The sequence below is a fragment of the Anthonomus grandis genome, chromosome 2 (genome assembly GCF_022605725.1).
Source record: "Anthonomus grandis grandis chromosome 2, icAntGran1.3, whole genome shotgun sequence".
NCBI classification, from domain to species: domain Eukaryota; kingdom Metazoa; phylum Arthropoda; class Insecta; order Coleoptera; family Curculionidae; genus Anthonomus; species Anthonomus grandis.
In genome coordinates, this window is record NC_065547.1 from 22,588,566 (window position 1) to 22,608,771 (window position 20,206).

The following is a 20,206-nucleotide window of genomic DNA, read 5'->3' on the forward strand; positions in this document are numbered from 1 at the left end:
TGTTTTTAATGGTAGCCAAAAGTCATCAACCAATATAAGTTTAAATGATGTTTTAAAGGTTGGTGCCACTGTTCAACCTGACTTATGTTCCATTCTTTTGAAATTCCGTCATCATGATTATACGTTGACAGGAGATTTAACCAAAATGTACAGACAAATAAATGTACATCCGGAACACAGAAATTTGCAGCGGATACATTGGCGCGAAGATCCTTCATTGCCTGTTAAAGAGTTTTGCCTAAATACGGTAACTTATGGTTTAGCTTCAAGTTCATTTTTAGCCACTAGATGCCTTAAGCAAATTTCTGATGATATCCGAACCAATTATCCTATTGAAAGTGATTTTATAGGCTCAAATTTTTATGTGGATGATTTTTTACTTAGTAACCCTTCTTTAGAGTCTTTAATTCAAGTAAAAAACAACATTACTAAAATCTTGTCTGGTTATGGATTTGAAATTAGAAAATTTAAGTCAAATGACTCCCGTGTGTTTTTAGAAGGTAATGATGATTATTCTTTATCAGAATATGTCATATCAGATGAGAATACCACTAAAACATTGGGAATTTCTTGGATACCCACGTCTGATTGTTTTATTTATAAACTTCAACTTGAAGATTCTCTGACAAATTCCGTTACCAAGAGATCAATATTGAGTTTCATTTCAAAAATATATGATCCATTGGGATTCCTTGGACCCATAATTATCCGAGCAAAATTAATCATTCAACAGTTGTGGAAACTTCAATTATCATGGGATGAAAATTTACCCATAGAATTACATTCCCAATGGTGTGAATATAAGAAACAATTATTTAATATTAATACTATACAAATACCTCGACAAGTTTTAATTAAAGGTGCTAATTTGGTCGAATTACATGGCTTTTCTGACTCTAGTGAGAGTGCTTATGGCTGTAGCGTTTATCTAAGATCTATTAATAATGTTGGAGCCATAGATTGTCGTTTGTACTTTGCCAAAACAAGAGTAGCTCCTGTACAGGCAATTAGTATTCCAAGACTTGAGCTCCAAGCTGCAGTGCTCTTAGCTAGATTAGTGAGCAAGTGTTTAAGCACTATTTCCTTTGAGATTCAGAATATATATCTATGGACTGATTCAACCATAGTGTTAGCTTGGTTGTCAAGAGAGCCTAAAACTTGGCAAACTTTTATATGCAATCGTGTCTCTGAAATCCAACAGTTAACCAATATAACTGATTGGAATCATATTTCAACTCATGAAAACCCAGCTGATATATTGTCTAGAGGTTCTCAAACTAACGATTTTTTGTCCAATAGTTTATATTGGAATGGTCCTTCGTTCCTTAGACAGGATAAAGAAAATTGGCCTGAAGCCACCAATATTTCATATTTTTCCAAAAATCCTGTAGATGTTCCCGAATTCAAGAATCAAAATATGAATTTTCTATGTCAGACCGATAACCTGTTTAATTTTGATGAACTTTTTTCTAAATTTTCTTCTTTTAGTCAATTAATAAGAGTTGCGGCCTACGTCTTTAGATTCATAGATCGCTCTAAAGGTCGACATGATGTTCAAAACATTAAATTTTATTGCCGAAAAAACATAAATTTACAAGTTTACTGATACATTCCGAGCATTTAAGAGCTTTACACGCCGGAAATCAAGGAACGTTATCACATATACGCCAAAAATATTGGATTATTGACGGCAAAATGGCAGTCAAATCCTGTATTAGAAATTGTATCAAATGTTTCCGAGCCAACTCGCCTAATTTGACTTATAAAATGGGCGATTTGCCTTCTGTCCGCGTAAAACCTTCTAAAGTGTTTCTTTCTGTTGGAATCGATTATGCAGGCCCCTTTAATTTAAAGGATGGCCAAACCAAAAACAGAAAAATAATAAAATGTTATGTCGCGATTTTTGTGTGTATGGCTACGAAAGCTTTGCACATAGATTTAGTCACGGATTTGTCCACAGATGCTTTCTTAAATTTGCTGAAACGTTTTGTTTCGCGTAGAGGTTTGTGCACAGATATTTACTCAGATAACGCTACTGCTTTCGTTGGCGCAGACAATGAGTTGAAACGTTTGCAAAACATTGTTAATGGCGGTGTCTTAAGAGATTATTTGAACCAAACTCAGATAAATTGGCATTTTATTCCAGCTAGATCCCCAACATTTGGAGGTCTTTGGGAGAGTGCTGTGAAATCTTGCAAGCATCATCTCAAGCGTGTTTTACATAATGATCATCCTCTTAATTTCGAGGAAATGTATACATTATTGGTACAGGTGGAAGCCGTCTTAAACTCTCGGCCGCTTATAAGCCTTTCTCCTGATCCTAATGACCTGGAGGCTCTTACCCCAGCCCATTTCATTATTGGACAGCCAATGACGGCATTGCCTCAGAGAAACCTGGAAGATTCTCACACTAATTTGGTAAAGCGACTTCTTCATGTTCAGAAGCTTTTCCAGCAGTTCTGGAGACGATGGAGCCATGATTACCTTCACACCCTCCAGGAACGCAGTAAATGGCGTTTCAATAAGGATCCCAACTTACAAATTGGTGCCTTAGTGATTGTTAAGAAAGAAAATACTCCCCCAGCCTACTGGACCTTGGGTAGAATTTCTGCAGTCCATCCCGGTGCTGATGGCCTCGTTAGGGTGGTCACCATTAAGACTAAGAATGGTTTCTTGAAGAGAGCAACAACGAAGGTTTGTTTGTTGCCTATTGATGTTTTGTAACGCTCAAGTCATGTTGAAAGGTCAGCCTTTCAAAGGCGGCGGGATGTTCGGACTACGAGTGTACCCTCAACTTTATTTCATTCAAAGTTCAGTCCTACTGACGCCATCTATCGGACGGCGTTTGTAACGCGCCACTTACCTTGAGACCACAGCGCCCCTGACGGGACGCCTCGACTCTTCTTCTGTCAAAAACGACAAGCAAGCAACCATATAAATTAAAATTTTGTTAATTTAAAAAAACTCTTGTATAAAAAATTTAAAATAAATTCATCATCAAGAACTGACCAAAGTGTTCATTGTTCATCGTTTAAAATACAGAACAATTACCCAAAGCGAAGCAAGGAGGCATTGTTCAACCCACATTTAATGCAACTATTACATGGAAAGTACATACAATCACAAACACAAGAACTGGTCATAATATTTTGTAGCGTTTTATTTTTCTATTTCTTATGTTCATTAACGCTCCATTGATATTTCATTAATTTCAATAATTATATTAATAATTTCAGTCAACTTCTTTTATCGATATTTCTTTAAATTCACACTGTCAATGACACATTACTACTGTAACGCATTGCTCTCCTGGTTTTATTATTCATGCTTTCTGTTGACGGTCCGTCACTCTTCTGGTTGGTCTTGATTGATGTATTCTCTGATTGGATTGACATTGACAGCTCAGGCGAGAGGTGGGGTCGTAACTTATTTAGTCGGTACTGCATCCATTTTACGAGGACTTGTTCCCGTGTCGCGGGTAGAAGCGCACGTAAAAGGCCAGTTTTTTGTTTTCGAAATTTGTGAAGCAGGAAGTGGCCAATATGGTTTATAATTTATAGTCCTTAATCTTGTTCCTTTAGGGAACTGTTTATTTCATAATTCTTGTGCAGGATGCCCGAGATTTTGATAGATAGATAATGAAACTTAGCAAGGTGAGTGTGTCACATTTTGAACGCCATTCATTTTTATCGACAGTGGCAATGGCAACCGTTGGTTTAGGGTTTTACTTTTCCGTTTTACTTTTCCGTTTTCCTCTTTATTCTTCTTCAATCGTTGATGGCTGCAGGGTTTTGATTTCCCCGAGAAATTGCTGTAAGCTGTGGAGCTGGAGCCAGACTTGCTAGTATTAGAGATTCCCAGTCCAGATAGCTAAGCTACAAATAACATACATTCACAGCCTCGATTTTGAAGGCCAGCCGTTCATTTCTTGGAGGAATACACAGGCCAGTTTATTCCATTTATTCAAATATTACTAACCATAGATTTATTTCACTTATTTAAATTTTTATAAATCTATCTTTAATTTCAATTTATTGCTACAAATATTTAATCAATATCATAATTTAATACATCAATTTCTTATCTATAATTTTAGTTATTTTTTTGTTCAGTATTTTTCAGTACCTTTTTTAGTAGTTAAGTAGATATAATTCGGTTAAGGCTAATATGCCTTAGGTAAAAAGGTTCATGAACTTTCCCCTGCGTAATACAAATATTTACTAAAAACTTTAATAAAGGCAATTTATTTTTCAAGTGCTGAAATCTACCTAGTAGCTTAATCATAATTTAAATGTTACTTTTGACAAACTTATTTTATTTAATCATATCAACATTATTCATATTTTAATTCATAATAAATTATTAATATTTAACAGATTAGAAAATGAGGTGTATACATATCTTTGATGTAAATATAATTTGGTTGTATTGTTAAGATATATTTTTTTTTGCCTCTTTAAATCTACTTTATCCAGGGTCATTTAATTGTTAATTGAAACCTATATACCAAATCTTTTTTCTTAGTTTTTTTTCATTTATAAAAAAAAAAACTAAGTGGCGCCCTCTTATTTAATAGTTATAATCAAGTTTAGATTTTTTTAATAGCCAGTCATAAGTGAACCTTCGAACAATCCCAAGCCTCCAATAATTCTGAGCTACCGTCTGCAAACTCTTGGCAAAATAGTAACACTGTAAAGTTAATGCCGCAGAAAATGACGCCCATAAACGTGAGGCCCAGATTGGCTATTTTTATTGATCTATTTTAATAATCTTTTAATTTTTTGAAAATATTGATAATACCTTGGATGGGTGGAGTTTTAGAGTGCTTTTATTGTTTTTGAGCAAAGCAAATATCAAATTTGATTATAATTTATTGGCCATAATTTTATTAGTAATTGTTGGTATACAGAGTGTATACAATTTAGAGGAAAACCCTTGCTAGGAAAGTGTTTATATATGATATTTTTGATATTTATTGTTTTTCGAGGTATCCTTGTTAAGGACTATGATTTGACAATTTGGGACAATACAGTGTGTTTAGTATATGCTGGGTGTATAAGAAAGTATGTACTTACTTGCATAGTGTTCAGGGACATTAAGAGGATTTTAATAATTTTTTAGGGACAAGATATCTTTAATGTTCGAATTGTAATGGATCACAATTATTAGAAAAGTAAAATATTTATTATTAATATCTTTAAATTAAACTTTGAGAAGTTTATACTTGTAAACATTTCACTTCCTTGATTATTCTGGATTCCAGAGGTATTGCTGAGTAAATTAAAATTTTTTTTGGATAGTTGTGGAAATTCACATTTTAATTATACATGGTGTCACCACTTCATTTAGGTTTCTGTATGGCAAATCTATTTGGGATTTGAAATGCTATTCTGACTTATAGTTTTTGGAAGGAACATAATTTATGAGTAACATATGCATATATTATACAAGGTGATACAGATTAATAAATTGTTTTAAAACTATTATTTTTCAATTTTGATATACCCAAAACTAATGAGTGCTATTACATACAGTAACATTTAATACTGCAATTTTTCAATTCAAATCTAGAACCAACCCAGACTATTTATAATTGTGTTTGATTTGAACAATTAAGCAATTCCATATTTGGAAAAAACATTAGTTTTGGCTCACTAAAAGTAAATTTTTCTGTACAATTTTTTTTAAAAGTCATTCCTTAAACAAAGGTTTATGCATCATTGTGCCACTGACATTGTTTTAATTCTACAATTTTTGAGAGATATTGTCGTCTCATATTGTTTTGTCATATAAAGTCAACCTAGATCCATTTCATTTCATGCCATCAAGTTTCTTAGGTGAGGTCATTTCAGACATTTAATTTTTTTTATTTAATTTTATTCTTGAATTCTTTGGAACAATTTTTTTGACACCATGGATTTGTATAATTTCCAACCTAATCATTTGTTAAAACATGAACTAGATTACGAATTGAAAATTTGTTTAGTTGCTACTGTTCGAAATGTTGCTGACAAAAGAAGGATTTTATTGAGAATTCTAAAAAAGGAACAAACTTCTCCGGGATCTAGCATAACTTTACAGGAAGTTAAATTAGATTATGATAGGGAAAGAGCTGACATTAAAAAGAGTTTAGATTCCATTGCTTGTGTCAAGCAAGTGCAATCATTGCAAGTGTCATTGAAGAATTTGAGGATGTAGCTTCTGATTCAGCTGTTGCTCGAATGAAATCTCGTTTGTCTCATGTAGCTGGTAGGGCTAAACGAATTCCTATGTTTGAAGAAAAAGCTGAAGAAATTCAAGCTTATAGTCAGGAAATTACAGCCACTTGTTTAGCTCTTGAAGCAGATCTTTTTGATAAAATTTTTCCCAAGGCTGATTCAGAACCAGTAACTCATTCCTCTGCTCCAGTTGTAAATGTAGCTGCTCCAATAGTCCATTGTGCTACTCGAAATGTTCCTATTAGTGAATGGCAAGTTAAGTTTAATGGAGATTCTCATAACTTTATAATTTTCATCAACTTTATAATTTTTTGGAAACCTTAACTGAATTGGCTCAGGCTCGAGATGTATCTGAGGATACATTATTTCAGTCTACAGCAGAATTTTTTATTGGTGATGCATTTGTGTGGTATAGGAGTGTCAAGTCAACTGTTGGTGATTGGTGTTCCCTAGTTAATAAATTAAAAATAGATTTTTTACATGATGATATAGATGATGAAATTTGGGATCAAATTAAGAAAAGAAAGCAAAAAAAAGGAGAAAATACTGTAGTTTTCATTGCTCATTTGGAGGTTCTTTTTGCTAGGCTTTCTCGTGTGCCAGCAGAATGTACTAAGATTAAGTTTGTTAAAAATAATTTGTTGCCTGACTTCATTGATAGATTGGCTTTAATAGAAATTAATTCCATTTCTCAACTTTCTGAGATTTGTAGGAAACTTGAAGAATCTGATTATTTAAAGAATAAAAATAAAATTAATAATGTTTCAGAAGTATCTACTAATAAATTTTCTAAAATCAAGTTTTCTAAAAATGATTCTAATAGAAAACCTTTCTTTCAAAATATTAATAAAAATAAAAACTCAGTGGAAGAATTTGCAAATAAACCTAGTACTTCTCATGATATACAGCAAGGCTCCAAAAATCATGAACATAAATCAACTAATAAAATAAAGAAAGAGTTAATATGTTGGAATTGTCATTTGGCTAACCATTCTTATTATGACTGTAAGGGTCCAAGGACTGTTTTTTGTTTTAAATGTGGAGAGCCGAATGTCAAAGTACAAGATTGTAAAAAATGTCAGACAATAAACGACTAAAGGGGGTGTTTCATGGAGGCAATGTCACCAATATTATTACTCAAGCCTCTATTCTTTCATATTTTCTAATAATCAACGTAAATTAAACACATCTTTTAAAAAATTAAATTTTAAACCTAACTATTTTAACAAATAAGGCTTGCTAAGGTTTCTGATTTCATGGAAACTACTATTATGAAAAATAAAGTTTACCCTCAAGAACAAATTTCACCACTATTCATCAATAAACCTTTAGATAATAGACCATATATATGTGTAAAGTTGTTTGATGTGCCCATTACATTGCGAGATTGTGAATGCTTTAGTTGTACCTTCTCTGTCCCAAGCATTTATTTTTGGTTGTGATTTTGCCCAACAGTTTGGAATTTTAGTAGACTTTCATGATAGCTCGTGGCATATTAGAAGTGATTTTTGTGATCATCAGCTTGATGTATTGGAGAATTTCCCTTTGGATTTTACAGGTGGTTGTCCCGGTTTGTTTTCATTGGAAGAGCTTTCTGAGGAACAGCGAACTGTTGCTGGTCAAGTAGTCTCATATTATCTCTTATGTGAAATTAAGCAAAAATTGCAAGAGGCTCGACTTATGGTCAATTTAGAAAAATGTGATTTCTTTAAAACCTCTTTAAAATTCCTAGGATATATCGTGGGTTCGAATTCTCTTAGGACTGATCCAGATAAGGTCTCCGCTATGGTCAATTATCCTCGTCCAAAGACGACTACCGAAATTAAGCGTTTTGTAGGACTTTGCTCCTGGTATCGCCGTTTTATCAAAGATTTTTCTACCTTGATGTCTTCTATTAATGATCTTCTTAAAGGACAGAAAAAGGGTCAATCAATTATATGGACTGATGCCGCATAGGCTTTATTTATCAAAATAAAGCAGTTGTTAGTTTCGTCACCAATCCTTTCACAACCAGATTTTTCAAAAAGATTTGTTATTCAGAGTGATGTCAGTGATACAGGCTTAGGGTGAGTATTGACTCAGATGATAGATGGGGAAGAAAAGGTTATTGCTTATGCAAGCAGGTCTCTCACTAAAACTGAGAGAAATTATTCTGTTGTTAAGCGCGAGAGTGCTTGGCTGTCCTTTTTAATATTGAAAAGTTTCGTCCGTATATTGAAGGAGTCGAATTTTACCCCTTCATTTTTAGTTTATGAGAGGCATATTCCTTTATCAGGAAATTATTATAAGAATGTTAATTTGGATATTCAAATTGATCAGGAAATTTGCCCAGGAGATAGGAATACTTATGCTGAGAACCTGAAAGGTTTGAAAGAGATATTTACCGAGGTAAAAAATAAACTTCATACTGCCTATGAGAGAAACTCTAAAGCTTACAACCTGCGTAAGAGAGATGTCTCATTTAATGTAGGTGATCATGTTTGGCGTAAGAATAAAGTTTTATCTAGCGCTGTTGATAAGTTTACTACTAAACTAGTTCCCAAGTATGTACACAGTATTGTCCGCAAAAAGTTGTCAAATCTGGTTTATATTTTGTCTAATGAAGATGGTTCTAATGCCGGTAAATGGCATATTAAAGACTTAAAGCCTTTTAATAATGGTCTTGATGATGATTCCGATTCTTTGAAATAGTTGTATTTGGAAATTATGTATATATTGTTATCTTCACTTAGATTCCTGCTTCTAGTATTGACATCATTCTGGAATTTCTACCATTTGTTATTTTTTTGATGTTATAATCTGGTCATTTGGGCCATATTTTAATTTTTGGGTACAACCTGTTAGTGGTTATGTACAGTATGTCATAAACTTGACATTTTAATTTTTATAGCCGAGGGCTATGTTTTGGTGGCTATTATAAACTGTATATGGTTATACACCATACGTTATTTAGAAGGCCACCAATTGATGGTTGTCATACTTCATAGATGAGTATACACTTTATGTCAGTTTTGACTATTTTTTTTGGCTGTATTTTGTGGGTTGTTATAACCTAGTGGTGGTTATAAACCCAGTGTCAACTTGACTGTTTAAGGTTATATTTTTGGCCTAATTTTTTGTCGGGGTCGGTGAACCTGACAGAGGATGAACGTTACTGTTCAGTTTGTTCATTATTGGATTTTGTCCAATTTTTTTATCACAGAATGCTGTGATGAAAAACCAATAGTAGATTTGTTTTTTTGTTGGCGTGGTCTCGACCATGGTCGGATTATAAGAGGACTATACGAAGGTATCCTTCCTCACCTCAAATTAATTTGGATATTTATGTAGGTGAGCCAATTGAAAAACAAATTCTATCGAAGCTTTAGATTATGGCTGTATATGCTGTAAGATATATTCTAGTGCCGTTCAGAAATGGATTTGGGGGCACACGGAATTTTGTAGTGGGTAATTATTGTGGCAATCGATATTGATGTTACAAATTTTGCCCATGTGTTTATTATCTGGTGCTTGAGTTATCTCAGCCAGTTTTCTTTCTAGTTGCTGGAATCCGCCATCTAAAAAGGGTAGTTTTTTTGTTACACACAACACCATCTCTTGGTGAGAAGTTGATTGCAACTTCCATGAGTGTTCCCCTAGGTTGGAGTTCTAAAGTAACTGTTTTTTATGGTAGACTTAAATGTCGTGAGTGTACATAATTTTAGCTTAAGTTTTAATTTAAGTTTACTTTAACTTAGTTTTATAGTACTTCTGTATTCTCAAGATCTCTATTGTCTTACCAACTTGTGTCCTTCCTCGATATTAAGAGTTTCCTAATTTATGTCCATACCGATTGTGTCTTCCTTTAGGAACGGGTGATACACGTAGTTATCCTGAATTGAGTTAATACGAGAAGATGCCATTTTTAGAAATAATTTGTATATCTAAATTGTGGAACAGATAATTAACAGAATTGTTTGTTATTTAGTAAGGGATAATAATTATCCGGGAATATTTCTTTGGTATTATTAAATATTGGTAACTAGTATAGGTTAAACTTTTTTGTTAAAAGACTTTTGATGTTGAAAAAAAAATCAACTATTTCATAGCTAATTTTTTTTCTTCAAGGAAGGGGGTAAATGTAGCGTTTTATTTTTCTATTTCTTATGTTCATTAACGCTCCATTGATATTTCATTAATTTCAATAATTATATTAATAATTTCAGTCAACTTCTTTTATCGATATTTCTTTAAATTCACACTGTCAATGACACATTACTACTGTAACGCATTACTCTCCTGGTTTTATTATTCATGCTTTCTGTTGACGGTCCGTCACTCTTCTGGTTGGTCTTGATTGAGGTTTTCTCTGATTGGATTGACATTGACAGCTCAGGCGAGAGGTGGGGTCGTAACTTATTTAGTCGGTACTGCATCCATTTTTCGAGGACTTGTTCCCGTGTCGCAGGTAGAAGCGCACGTAAAAGGCCAGTTTTTTGTTTTCGAAATTTGTGAAGCAGGAAGTGGCCAATATGGTTTATAATTTATAGTCCTTAATCTTGTTCCTTTAGGGAACTGTTTATTTCATAATTCTGGTGCAGGATGCCCGAGATTTTGATGGATAGATAATGAAACTTAGCAAGGTGAGTGTGTCACATTTTGAACGCCATTCATTTTTATCGACAGTGAATACAATGGCAACCGTTGTTTTAGGGTTTTACTTTTCCGTTTTACTTTTCCGTTTTCCTCTTTATTCTTCTTCAATCGTTGATGGCTGCAGGGTTTTGATTTCCCCGAGAAATTGCTGTAAGCTGTGGAGCTGGAGCCAGACTTAGAGCTAGTATTAGAGATTCCCAGTCCAGATAGCTAAGCTACAAATGGCATACATTCACAGCCTCGATTTTGAAGGCCAGCCGTTCATTTCTTGGAGGAATACACAGGCCAGTTTATTCCATTTATTTAAATATTACTAACCATAGATTTATTTCACTTATTTAAATTTTTATAAATCTATCTTTAATTTCAATTTATTGCTACAAATATTTAATCAATATCATAATTTAATACATCAATTTCTTATCTATAATTTTAGTTATTTTTTTGTTCAGTATTTTTCAGTACCTTTTTTAGTAGTTAAGTAGATATAATTCGGTTAAGGCTATATGCTTATATGCCTTAGGTAAAAAGGTTCATGAACTTTCCCCTGCGTAATACAAATATTTACTAAAAACTTTAATAATTGCAATTTATTTTTCAAGTGCTGAAATCTACCTAGTAGCTTAATCATAATTTAAATGTTACTTTTGACAAACTTATTTTATTTAATCATATCAACATTATTCATATTTTAATTCATAATAAAGGGGTCATTTAATTGTTAATTGAAACCTATATACCAAATCTTTTTTCTTAGTTTTTTTTCATTTATAAAAAAAAAAACTAAGTGGCGCCCTCTTATTTAATAGTTATAATCAAGTTTAGATTTTTTTAATAGCCAGTCATAAGTGAACCTTCGAACAATCCCAAGCCTCCAATAATTCTGAGCTACCGTCTGCAAACTCTTGGCAAAATAGTAACACTGTAAAGTTAATGCCGCAATTTTCTTTTTTAATTTCTAGTCTTTCATCGTTTTGACTAGTTTCTGTTTAGAATCTAATCTAAGACTCCATTTTTCTGTCGACTTATAAACATAGCTTTATAAAGTGTTCGTTTTATACCTGTGTGGAAGCTACGGTTTTCGTATAAATTACGGTATTTGTAATTTTTACTATTATCGTCTGCGGACAAGACTATAACGGACATTTTGATTTACTCTCTTAACAGAGTCCTGACTCTGGGAATGACACCTGTCTCAAACTGATACCGACTCCTTACCCCTTAACGCATTCTGCGTAAACTCTAATAGCTACAACGCGATGAAGGCAAAATAAATAATTTACAAAGCGAAATAAAAGCCCGTCAAAGCTTCCTTCCCGATGTGGGTAAAGCAATTTACCCAAAACGCTTTCAGGACATTTAGGTTTATGCAGTGCTCGAAAAAAAGTCTCTCATGGCATCGTGGGTAAATGTTCATACTCACAACGCGTTGTAAAAATTTGGGCAGTGGCCGATTTCAGCAATTGCGAATAACATAAACACAGAATTCAGGCTGAAGCCCGAAATCGTTCTGCTTGATAAGGAGAGAAGCTATATACAGGGTGTCCCATACAAGCCAATATATTGGTTGTTTGTTGAGCGATCTTTTTCATTTTTCGTAGGAGGCTGTATGACTATAAGGCGCATATTTTCCCCAGGGTAAGAAATGTGATACCTCATAGACGTACATTTTAATCGGGTTTGATATTTTTTGATTCTAGAATAAACCACCTTTAGGACACTATTTATTTTAAATCCTTGCTCAAGATACTTAAGTTCTAATTTTGATTAATACTGATACAGGGTGGGTCATTAAAATAAGACATTTTTATTTTTATTATTTTTTTTAGTACTTACGCCGCCACTGGATAAACAACTGTTTTTTTATAAAAACATAATAATTGATTTAAGTTTTAAGATAGCTTTGCTAGTTTTCAATTCTCCTAATGTTCGTGGACGGGTAAAACTTTATTTTTAATAGAACCCCACAGAAAAACATCCAGGCCTAGGAGGCCATGCTACAAAAGGACTATTGCGACCAATATCTTGAAAATTTTCATTAAGCCATCTTCTCACACGTGCAGCATTATGGATCGGAGCGCCATCTAGATGAATATACAAAGTATCTCTATTAGTTGTTGATGTCACTGTCACATTATTAAAACTAATAAAATGTATGGAGTATAAAGAATTAAAATGAATTTAAGTTTAGCAGCAAAAGTATAAATAGTGAAATTAGTAGGAGATGGTACGTGAAAATGCCGAGAGGCCGCATAACAATTCACTAGAAGGCACCCTGGTCACTTAATATCGTACACCACGATGTCTAAAATAAATTAAATGTTTAATTAACGGGGTTCGGTGCTACAGGAAGTAAGACGGAAATTATAAACAGGATGCAAGAATTTAAAACCATTTCCGACTGAATCCAACAGTCAGTTTAAGACGCTTCGAAGGGCGAAAAAGTTTTAAGATGTTTGAAAAGAAATAGAATTAAAACGTTTAAACCAAGATTTTTGCAAGAAGTTACAACTAGGTGAGAAGAATGTAGTTCTGTTTAACCATGCAGACTAAATTTTTCGAAGACCACAGTTTATTTGCCAAAATATTATTTACTAATGAGGCGACATTTTCTACCAACTAAACATATTACTACATATTGGAGTAATGAAAATCCTCACTGTATAATTAATTGCGGAAAACAATATTTTGAGAAAGTAAATATGTGGTATGGTATTTTAAACGACCCTATTAATAGACCCTTCTTTTTCAATACGACTTTAAAAGGTGCAAGATTTTTGGCATTCTTGCAAAATTAATTTTGGGAGGCATTCATGATTTGCCGTTAACCTATAGAGAGAATTTATATATCCGCTAGATAGCGCTCCGATCCATAATGTTGCACCTGTAAGAAGATACAGTTTTTTTGTAGCATGGCTCCTAGGTCCCCAGACCTCACCCCTCTGGATTTCATTCTGGCGTAAAAATAAAGTTTATAAGACCCGTCCACGAACATTAAAAGAATAGCAAACTCAAACAAGACAAGCATGTGAACAAGTTTTTAGACAATAATAACGAAAACTTAGCTTAAAAAATAGAAAAATTCATAAAAAGTACTTTAGAAATTATGGTGGTTTGGTCGAAGTTGACTTTTAGTTTTTTTCATCTAGTGCCGTCACAAGTATGTACTTAAAAAAAATAACAAAAATAAAAATCTCTCATTTTAGTGACACACCGTGTAACAATATCTATCAAAGTTAGAACTTAAGTCCATACTTAAGTTCTAACTAAGTATGGACTTAAGATTGTTTGAATAACTTTAAAAAAAATTGAAAATTTAACTTTGTAAGGATGATTCAATATAATTTAACAGATTTGAAATAAATAGTGTCCTAAAGGTAGTATACTCTTGAATGGAAAAATATCTGACTCCAATTAAAACGTACATCTATAAGATATACCATTTCTTACCCTGGGCTAAATGTGCGTATTATAGCCACACAGCCTCCTACCAAAAATTAAAAAGGTCGCTTAACAAAAAACCAACACGTTGGTTTGTGTACATCTTAAGTGGGACTCCCTGTATATCTTAGCTTTGTGCACCAGCGGAAACTAACATCGACCGCAAAGAACAGAAAAAACGAGCCAAATATCTAGATCTGATTGGCGAACTGCGCATGGTATCCGGGATATACTATTTGATTGACTATCCTAATCGTGGGCGTTTGGAGTGATATGAAAAGTACCCTAGTAGAAAAACTCAAGATTCCGGCATGTCAAGATTCACCCGAATACCTGGTTGCTGCCTTGCAAATAAATTTGGCCGAAAATCACTAGCCGAATGGACGCGACGAATGGTCTTTACCCGTGACCCAGATCCCTCTTTATTACTTTAAATGCATTTTAGACATTATCAACAGGAAAATACAAGTAAAATTGGGGATTGACGGCAAGAAAATTATTAGCACAATGACGCATACATTTCCAAATTTACAGGCATAAATAGTAAATACTAGCGGCCCTCAGGCTGATCTGGACACATGCCACATGATTTTAAAATTGCTAATAAAATTAAATGAGTAAGAGCATAAAACGATTTAATATAATAACGAAATTTAATATAATACCTAAAATTTCCAATATCAACTAACTCTCATCAGTTATGACATGTGAGACCGCTTCAGGATAACTAAACCAAGTTCGAAACCGAGTAATTCGATCCCGACTGAGTAGGTATTATTTTTATTTAAATGTGTATTCAGTTATGATTTTTTCAGTCAGCTCTAAGTCTGCTTTAAGCAGCTGCAAAGAATACTGATATTTGTTTTCAGGAATTACTTTGACTAAAGCATGTTTCCAAATTTTGGGAAATTGTGATGTTATTAAAATAGTGCCGTTAATATTTGCGAGATGAGGATGTATAAAGGCGTAAAATAATTTAATGGAGTTTTCCAGAGGAGAGACACAGACATAAGTCATAATACAAAAATACTCAGAATTGAGTAGAAAATCAAAAATAGAAGATTATTTAAGAAATCAAGGTTGCTGCTTGTTTTTTATATAAACGTCAATGTCAATGTTAATAATTATTTATGTAAGTGTGTAAATTGATCATTTTTTAAGAATGGGAAATTTGTCATAATACCTATAAATATGTCGCTAAGTAAGGCGATAAATAAAAGGACCAATTTAGGAACTAGTGCGTAAAAAGTGAAACTTTATAAATCCTGGGAAGTGTGTAAAGTAAGTATTTTATGCACGGTAGTAGAAAAAATATTTTAGCTGATAAAGGGTCTGTTACCAGAGTAATCATGTCAATTTTCCATATAAGTCTAGAGCACCATCGCCATCGGTCAGTAATAACCCTGAATACAGTAAAACGATAGTTTATTTATTAATTTAATATTAAACCTACCTGCTCATTGTCTGTGTATCACTAAATGTAACCCTGGGGCCTTGATCTGTTGTTTTTACTCTTAAGGAAGCCGAACGAGACGGTCCAGACCTGGGAGAACTTTCAAAGCTACCAGCATTAGTATCCAGTTTAGCACTTCCAGGGCTAAAATAATTTTAAAACAAGTATATTTTTGTGTCGAAACTAGATAATTAAAAATAGTTGGTTGGAACAGCAAAACCACAAAAACGCTATGTTAAATTTGGATCAACTGTTCGGAATAGTATATTTTATCTAAATTGTGGAATAAGCAAAATTCTGCGCGAGTAGAAAGGTGTATTGCTCGAGCCGTCAAGCGACCTCATTGGCTCTTAATAGTTTCCTGATTACGGAATGAAGCTATTCTTCCTTTTCTTTCCTTATTTTTATTTTATTATCAAATTAAGTTTTATTGCAAATCATTTGAAAAGTAACGAGATAATAATGGTTATTTATGTCCATTAACTGCTGTTATTAACCTTTATTTGCTCTAATTTTACCATGTGGTAGCAGATTCAAATCCGATGTGCTATTCATAATCCTATTTACGACATGTATGAGAGTGATAATTTACTGAAAAATATAGTTTAAATTACATTTGTATAATTTGAATTGTTTAATGTTGAAAATATAACTTAGAGAAATGGACTTTTAAAAGGCAAAAGGATGGCCTGAAGATAAGGGCTTATGGAACTTCCTAATATTGCGTCTAAACTGAAACATGTTGCCTTTTTGAGATCATATCTAAAAGAGAAGCAAGAAAGGTTTTATCAATTTATTTAGGCCAGACCTGGAGATTCCAAAATGATACAATGTTTATGGCAATATCATAAAAAATTAGGTGTCGGTTGATACAGTCAGAAAGTTATATAATTTATACCAAAAGTTGTATGTTGTTAATATCAGAAAAAAAAATTTATCATATGTACTACCAATGACGTTTTTATTAAAATAAAAACAATGGAAGAATCCTATTAGACACACAAGAGGTCATTGAGGAGTCGTATAGAACAAAGCAAATAATGGACATGCCTTTTATAAAATCATTTAGATGAAGATTAAATATTCTAGCGAATTTGACAAATATTTGAACCAAGCAATTTTTTAACACCAAATAATTAAAACATAAAATGTGTTTAGTAGTATTAATTTCTGAAAAAATATGTACAGGATATCCCAAGGTGACTACTGGGATCTCGGAGACCGTAAAAGATACAAGGTCGTTTAAATTATAACAAAATTGCGTAATTTTAATGTCGTTTAAAACATTTTAAAATAGGAACTTGTGTTCAATGCTTTATTCGTTTACCCTTGCTCACCGCAGTGGAACCAATAGCAACATAAATAATTTTAAATCCAGTTGGTTTGACAAGATTACGAATGGGCAGAGCAATGTGTTAACGAGCTCTTGGCTGCATGCTTTAGTCCGTGAAGACAAACATTCAGTTGGTCATGGATAAATATTACACGTGTTGATATGTGTGCATTTATTTTCTTATGAAATATGTTAAACTATAAGCCTTTTGATAATGACGGGTATGCTTATTGTTCATATTTTATTCAGATATATGTTGAAATAATTTTACAGAAAAATGTATTTCACATATTAATAATATTTAATTGCTTTTATGATTTTATAATGAAATCACTTGGTTTTGGATATAATCAACATGTTTACTTCTATAAATATTTTAATTCCGTGAGTCAGCAAAAACCTTCAGGGCGATAAATCAGCGAGAATAAACATTCTAATTACGAAATTAATAAATAATTACTCATTTAATGAATGATTATAAATATTCGTAAAACAATTATTGTGTTTATATATTTATTTTACTTTATTTATTCTTGTGATACAGTAAAGAATACCTAATAGATAAGAATAAAAAGATATTTATTAATGATTAAAATATAAGGAACTAAAAATAGGCAAATCTGACTTGTGTGTAAGGAAGGTATCGTCTATATCCAGGGGGAGTCAGGAGGAACGCACCCAACGTCACTCTAGACATACAGAAGGACGTTGAAATTTATATTTGATAAAACTCTGTCAATTACCCCCTCATTTCCAGCTAAACTCACTTTAGTATGTCAAATGGCAACCCCCATCGTGTGACACATCATTGTAAGCAGCATTAAAATGTGCATTCAACAGTGCCAAAAAATAATTAAATCTAGTGAGCTAAAGTATCTGATAATAATGAATATTTTATCGATGTCATACCTTTGGTATGTCAAATGGTTATCCTATAGTGTGATACATCATTTTAAAGGGCATGCAATCTACCACCCAATGGTGTATAAAAAATGTAAGTTTATAGTTTTATAAACAGTAAGGGTGTAACAAGATGGTTAAAAAATAAACAATTTAATCAGTTCTGAGAACCTATTTTATTAAGTGGTCAAAAGGTACTCTATTATTCGCGAGACAATAATAAAGTCTGTTATGAAATTTCTCACAGACATGTAGAGAAATTATTATCTACATTCGCGAGTAATTCGATCCTTCAAATCATTAATAGTTTCAGGTGGGATTTTATGAACTTTGCTTATTAAAAACCCCCAAAGGAAAAAATCTAGTGGTGTTAAATGTGGCGACTGTGCTGCCAATCCACATCCCTAAAAACCGTTCAATAAGCCACTCTGCTGTCAGAGCGTGGTGCGGGTAAGCTGCATCTTGTTGGAAATACAAATAATTTTCGTTTAGCATCCCAACACCAATTTCATCCATACAAAAATAATTGGACTTTTTTGACAGAAATAATGAGCTTTTTATTACCATACATTTTTACTGGTAAATCGCTTCAACTTGCATTAATTTCTTTGGCGTAGTAAGATGGAAAATTGTTTTGCCATTTAAAATTATGTGTGGCACTGTGAGGCAATATTTGACCTACCAGAGTTTAAATTGATAAAAAAAAACTTTTATTACCATACATTTTTGCTTACTATTCGCTGATACGTCAACCAATTTTGTGAGGTTAGCTGAAGGAGATTATTGACAGAACTTCGTCAAATATATAATTAAACGTCCCTCTATATATCTTGATTGACGTGTTTTTTTTTTAAGGATTTATTAAGGGTGGTTCGTTATGAAATTTAAGCACTGTATGCACTTGGAGTTTGGTGCATTACCCTCACCTGGTATATACTTTTTGCATATTAAAAACATTTTGAAGGTAAAAATTAATGTACATGTAATAAATTTCTATCTATCTCTCTCCTTCTCAAGGAGGTCTTACGGGAAAAGCCAAAAATAACTTTCATATAAATCTAAAATCAATAAAATTGCTCATAGTCATATATTTTGTTCTGCGGCGTTAAATATTGTTAAATAACAAAAAAAAATCCTTTTTTATTTACGCCTTTCTTATTTAAAACTTTGCTATAATTTAACCAGATGCATAGCATAGTATTTTTTACGGGTTCGGAGATCCCAATGGTTAATATGTGCAATATTTTTAACTTACCTTCCATTATCTTCCGGCATTGGACTTGGTACAACAAAGGATTTAGATCGGAAGGTATTGCTTTTTGATCCCAGACCAAATTTGCCTTTAATAGACGATGCTCTCATACTCTGCCTTCTAAGTTTTTGAATCATATCCCTATACAAAACAAAATTTAACTTGTAGGAATAAGATTAATATAGTCAAAATTAACCTTCTAAAATCTTTATAAACCATAGTTTCTAATTCTTGAAGTCTCTTCATTTCTAATTCGATTGTGCCATGAGAGGCTCCCAGTGATCTAAAATTGGGCGTATTAGCATACATAATTACCTTCAATATTTTTCAATTACCGTAAATCGGTAATTATCTTAGCCTGCTCGTTCATTTCTTTCTCGATTAACTTCGACCTAATTTTATTATCTAATGTAGGATCAAACACAAAGGCTGGCAAAATACTTTCCTGAGATGTCCTAGTTCCATCAGTTGCATCATTATCATCAGAATCATAATCGAATGGTATAGCCGTATCTTCAGCACCTAATTGAAAAATATATTAAACAGAAAATATAATTTTATTGCCTTAAGTACCTGTAAGCATTGTTAAAGTATGCCCTAACGCAGACAACTGTTTTCCAACGTTAGTATCTAAATGAATATCTACACCTTCCATTTGCCACTGAACGTTTAAAAGCCATTTAGCATTTTCTATAAAAGAAAAACATAATTGAAAATCATATGACAAATGTCGGTTCATTTAAGTACCTTTGATACCCTTTGCAGCAATAGTGCGACTACAAACTTCATACGTTCCATCGCTGACTACGCATAAATTCATTATTGATGAGTCTGTCATATCTGGTTTCCAGTCATCTAATGAAGTTTCAAATTCTTCGGCGAATCTTAGGCAAAGGTTTGAAAATTTACCCTTGCTAACCAATGATCCCGAGCTACAAGCTAAAAAAAGAAGGTTTTTTAACCATTTAATAAAA

General features: G+C 32.9%; 2 protein-coding genes across 8 annotated transcripts in view; one reads left to right on the forward strand and one right to left on the reverse strand.

Annotated features, from left to right (window-relative positions):
- LOC126750147 (transmembrane protein KIAA1109) overlaps positions 1–20,206 on the reverse strand; it is a 234,885-nt gene that overhangs the window by 48,228 nt on the left and 166,451 nt on the right. For all 7 annotated transcript variants that reach the window (XM_050459660.1, XM_050459664.1, XM_050459662.1 and 4 more), the window contains 6 exons: positions 19,980–20,171; positions 19,806–19,922; positions 19,568–19,754; positions 19,429–19,515; positions 19,236–19,373; positions 15,748–15,891 (listed from right to left, as the gene is read on the reverse strand). In XM_050459660.1, the coding sequence (XP_050315617.1) occupies positions 15,748–15,891; positions 19,236–19,373; positions 19,429–19,515; positions 19,568–19,754; positions 19,806–19,922; positions 19,980–20,171 (865 nt within the window). The remainder of the gene's footprint in view (positions 1–15,747; positions 15,892–19,235; positions 19,374–19,428; positions 19,516–19,567; positions 19,755–19,805; positions 19,923–19,979; positions 20,172–20,206) is intronic.
- On the forward strand, positions 401–2,918 carry LOC126750152 (uncharacterized). The gene is made up of 2 exons (XM_050459675.1): positions 401–2,694; positions 2,745–2,918. Exons 1-2 carry the CDS (start codon positions 1,696–1,698, stop codon positions 2,823–2,825), a joined length of 1,080 nt encoding a protein of 359 aa, XP_050315632.1. The 5' UTR covers positions 401–1,695; the 3' UTR covers positions 2,826–2,918.

What these genes read in the sequence shown, in the direction of transcription:
- LOC126750152 (XM_050459675.1), top strand. Translation starts at nt 1,696, where the DNA reads ATGGCAGTCAAATCCTGTATTAGAAATTGTATCAAATGTTTCCGAGCC. An exon ending in TGAAGAGAGCAACAACGAAG is followed by an intron (nt 2,695 to 2,744) that starts GTTTGTTTGTTG and finishes TCATGTTGAAAG; the next exon opens with GTCAGCCTTTCAAAGGCGGC.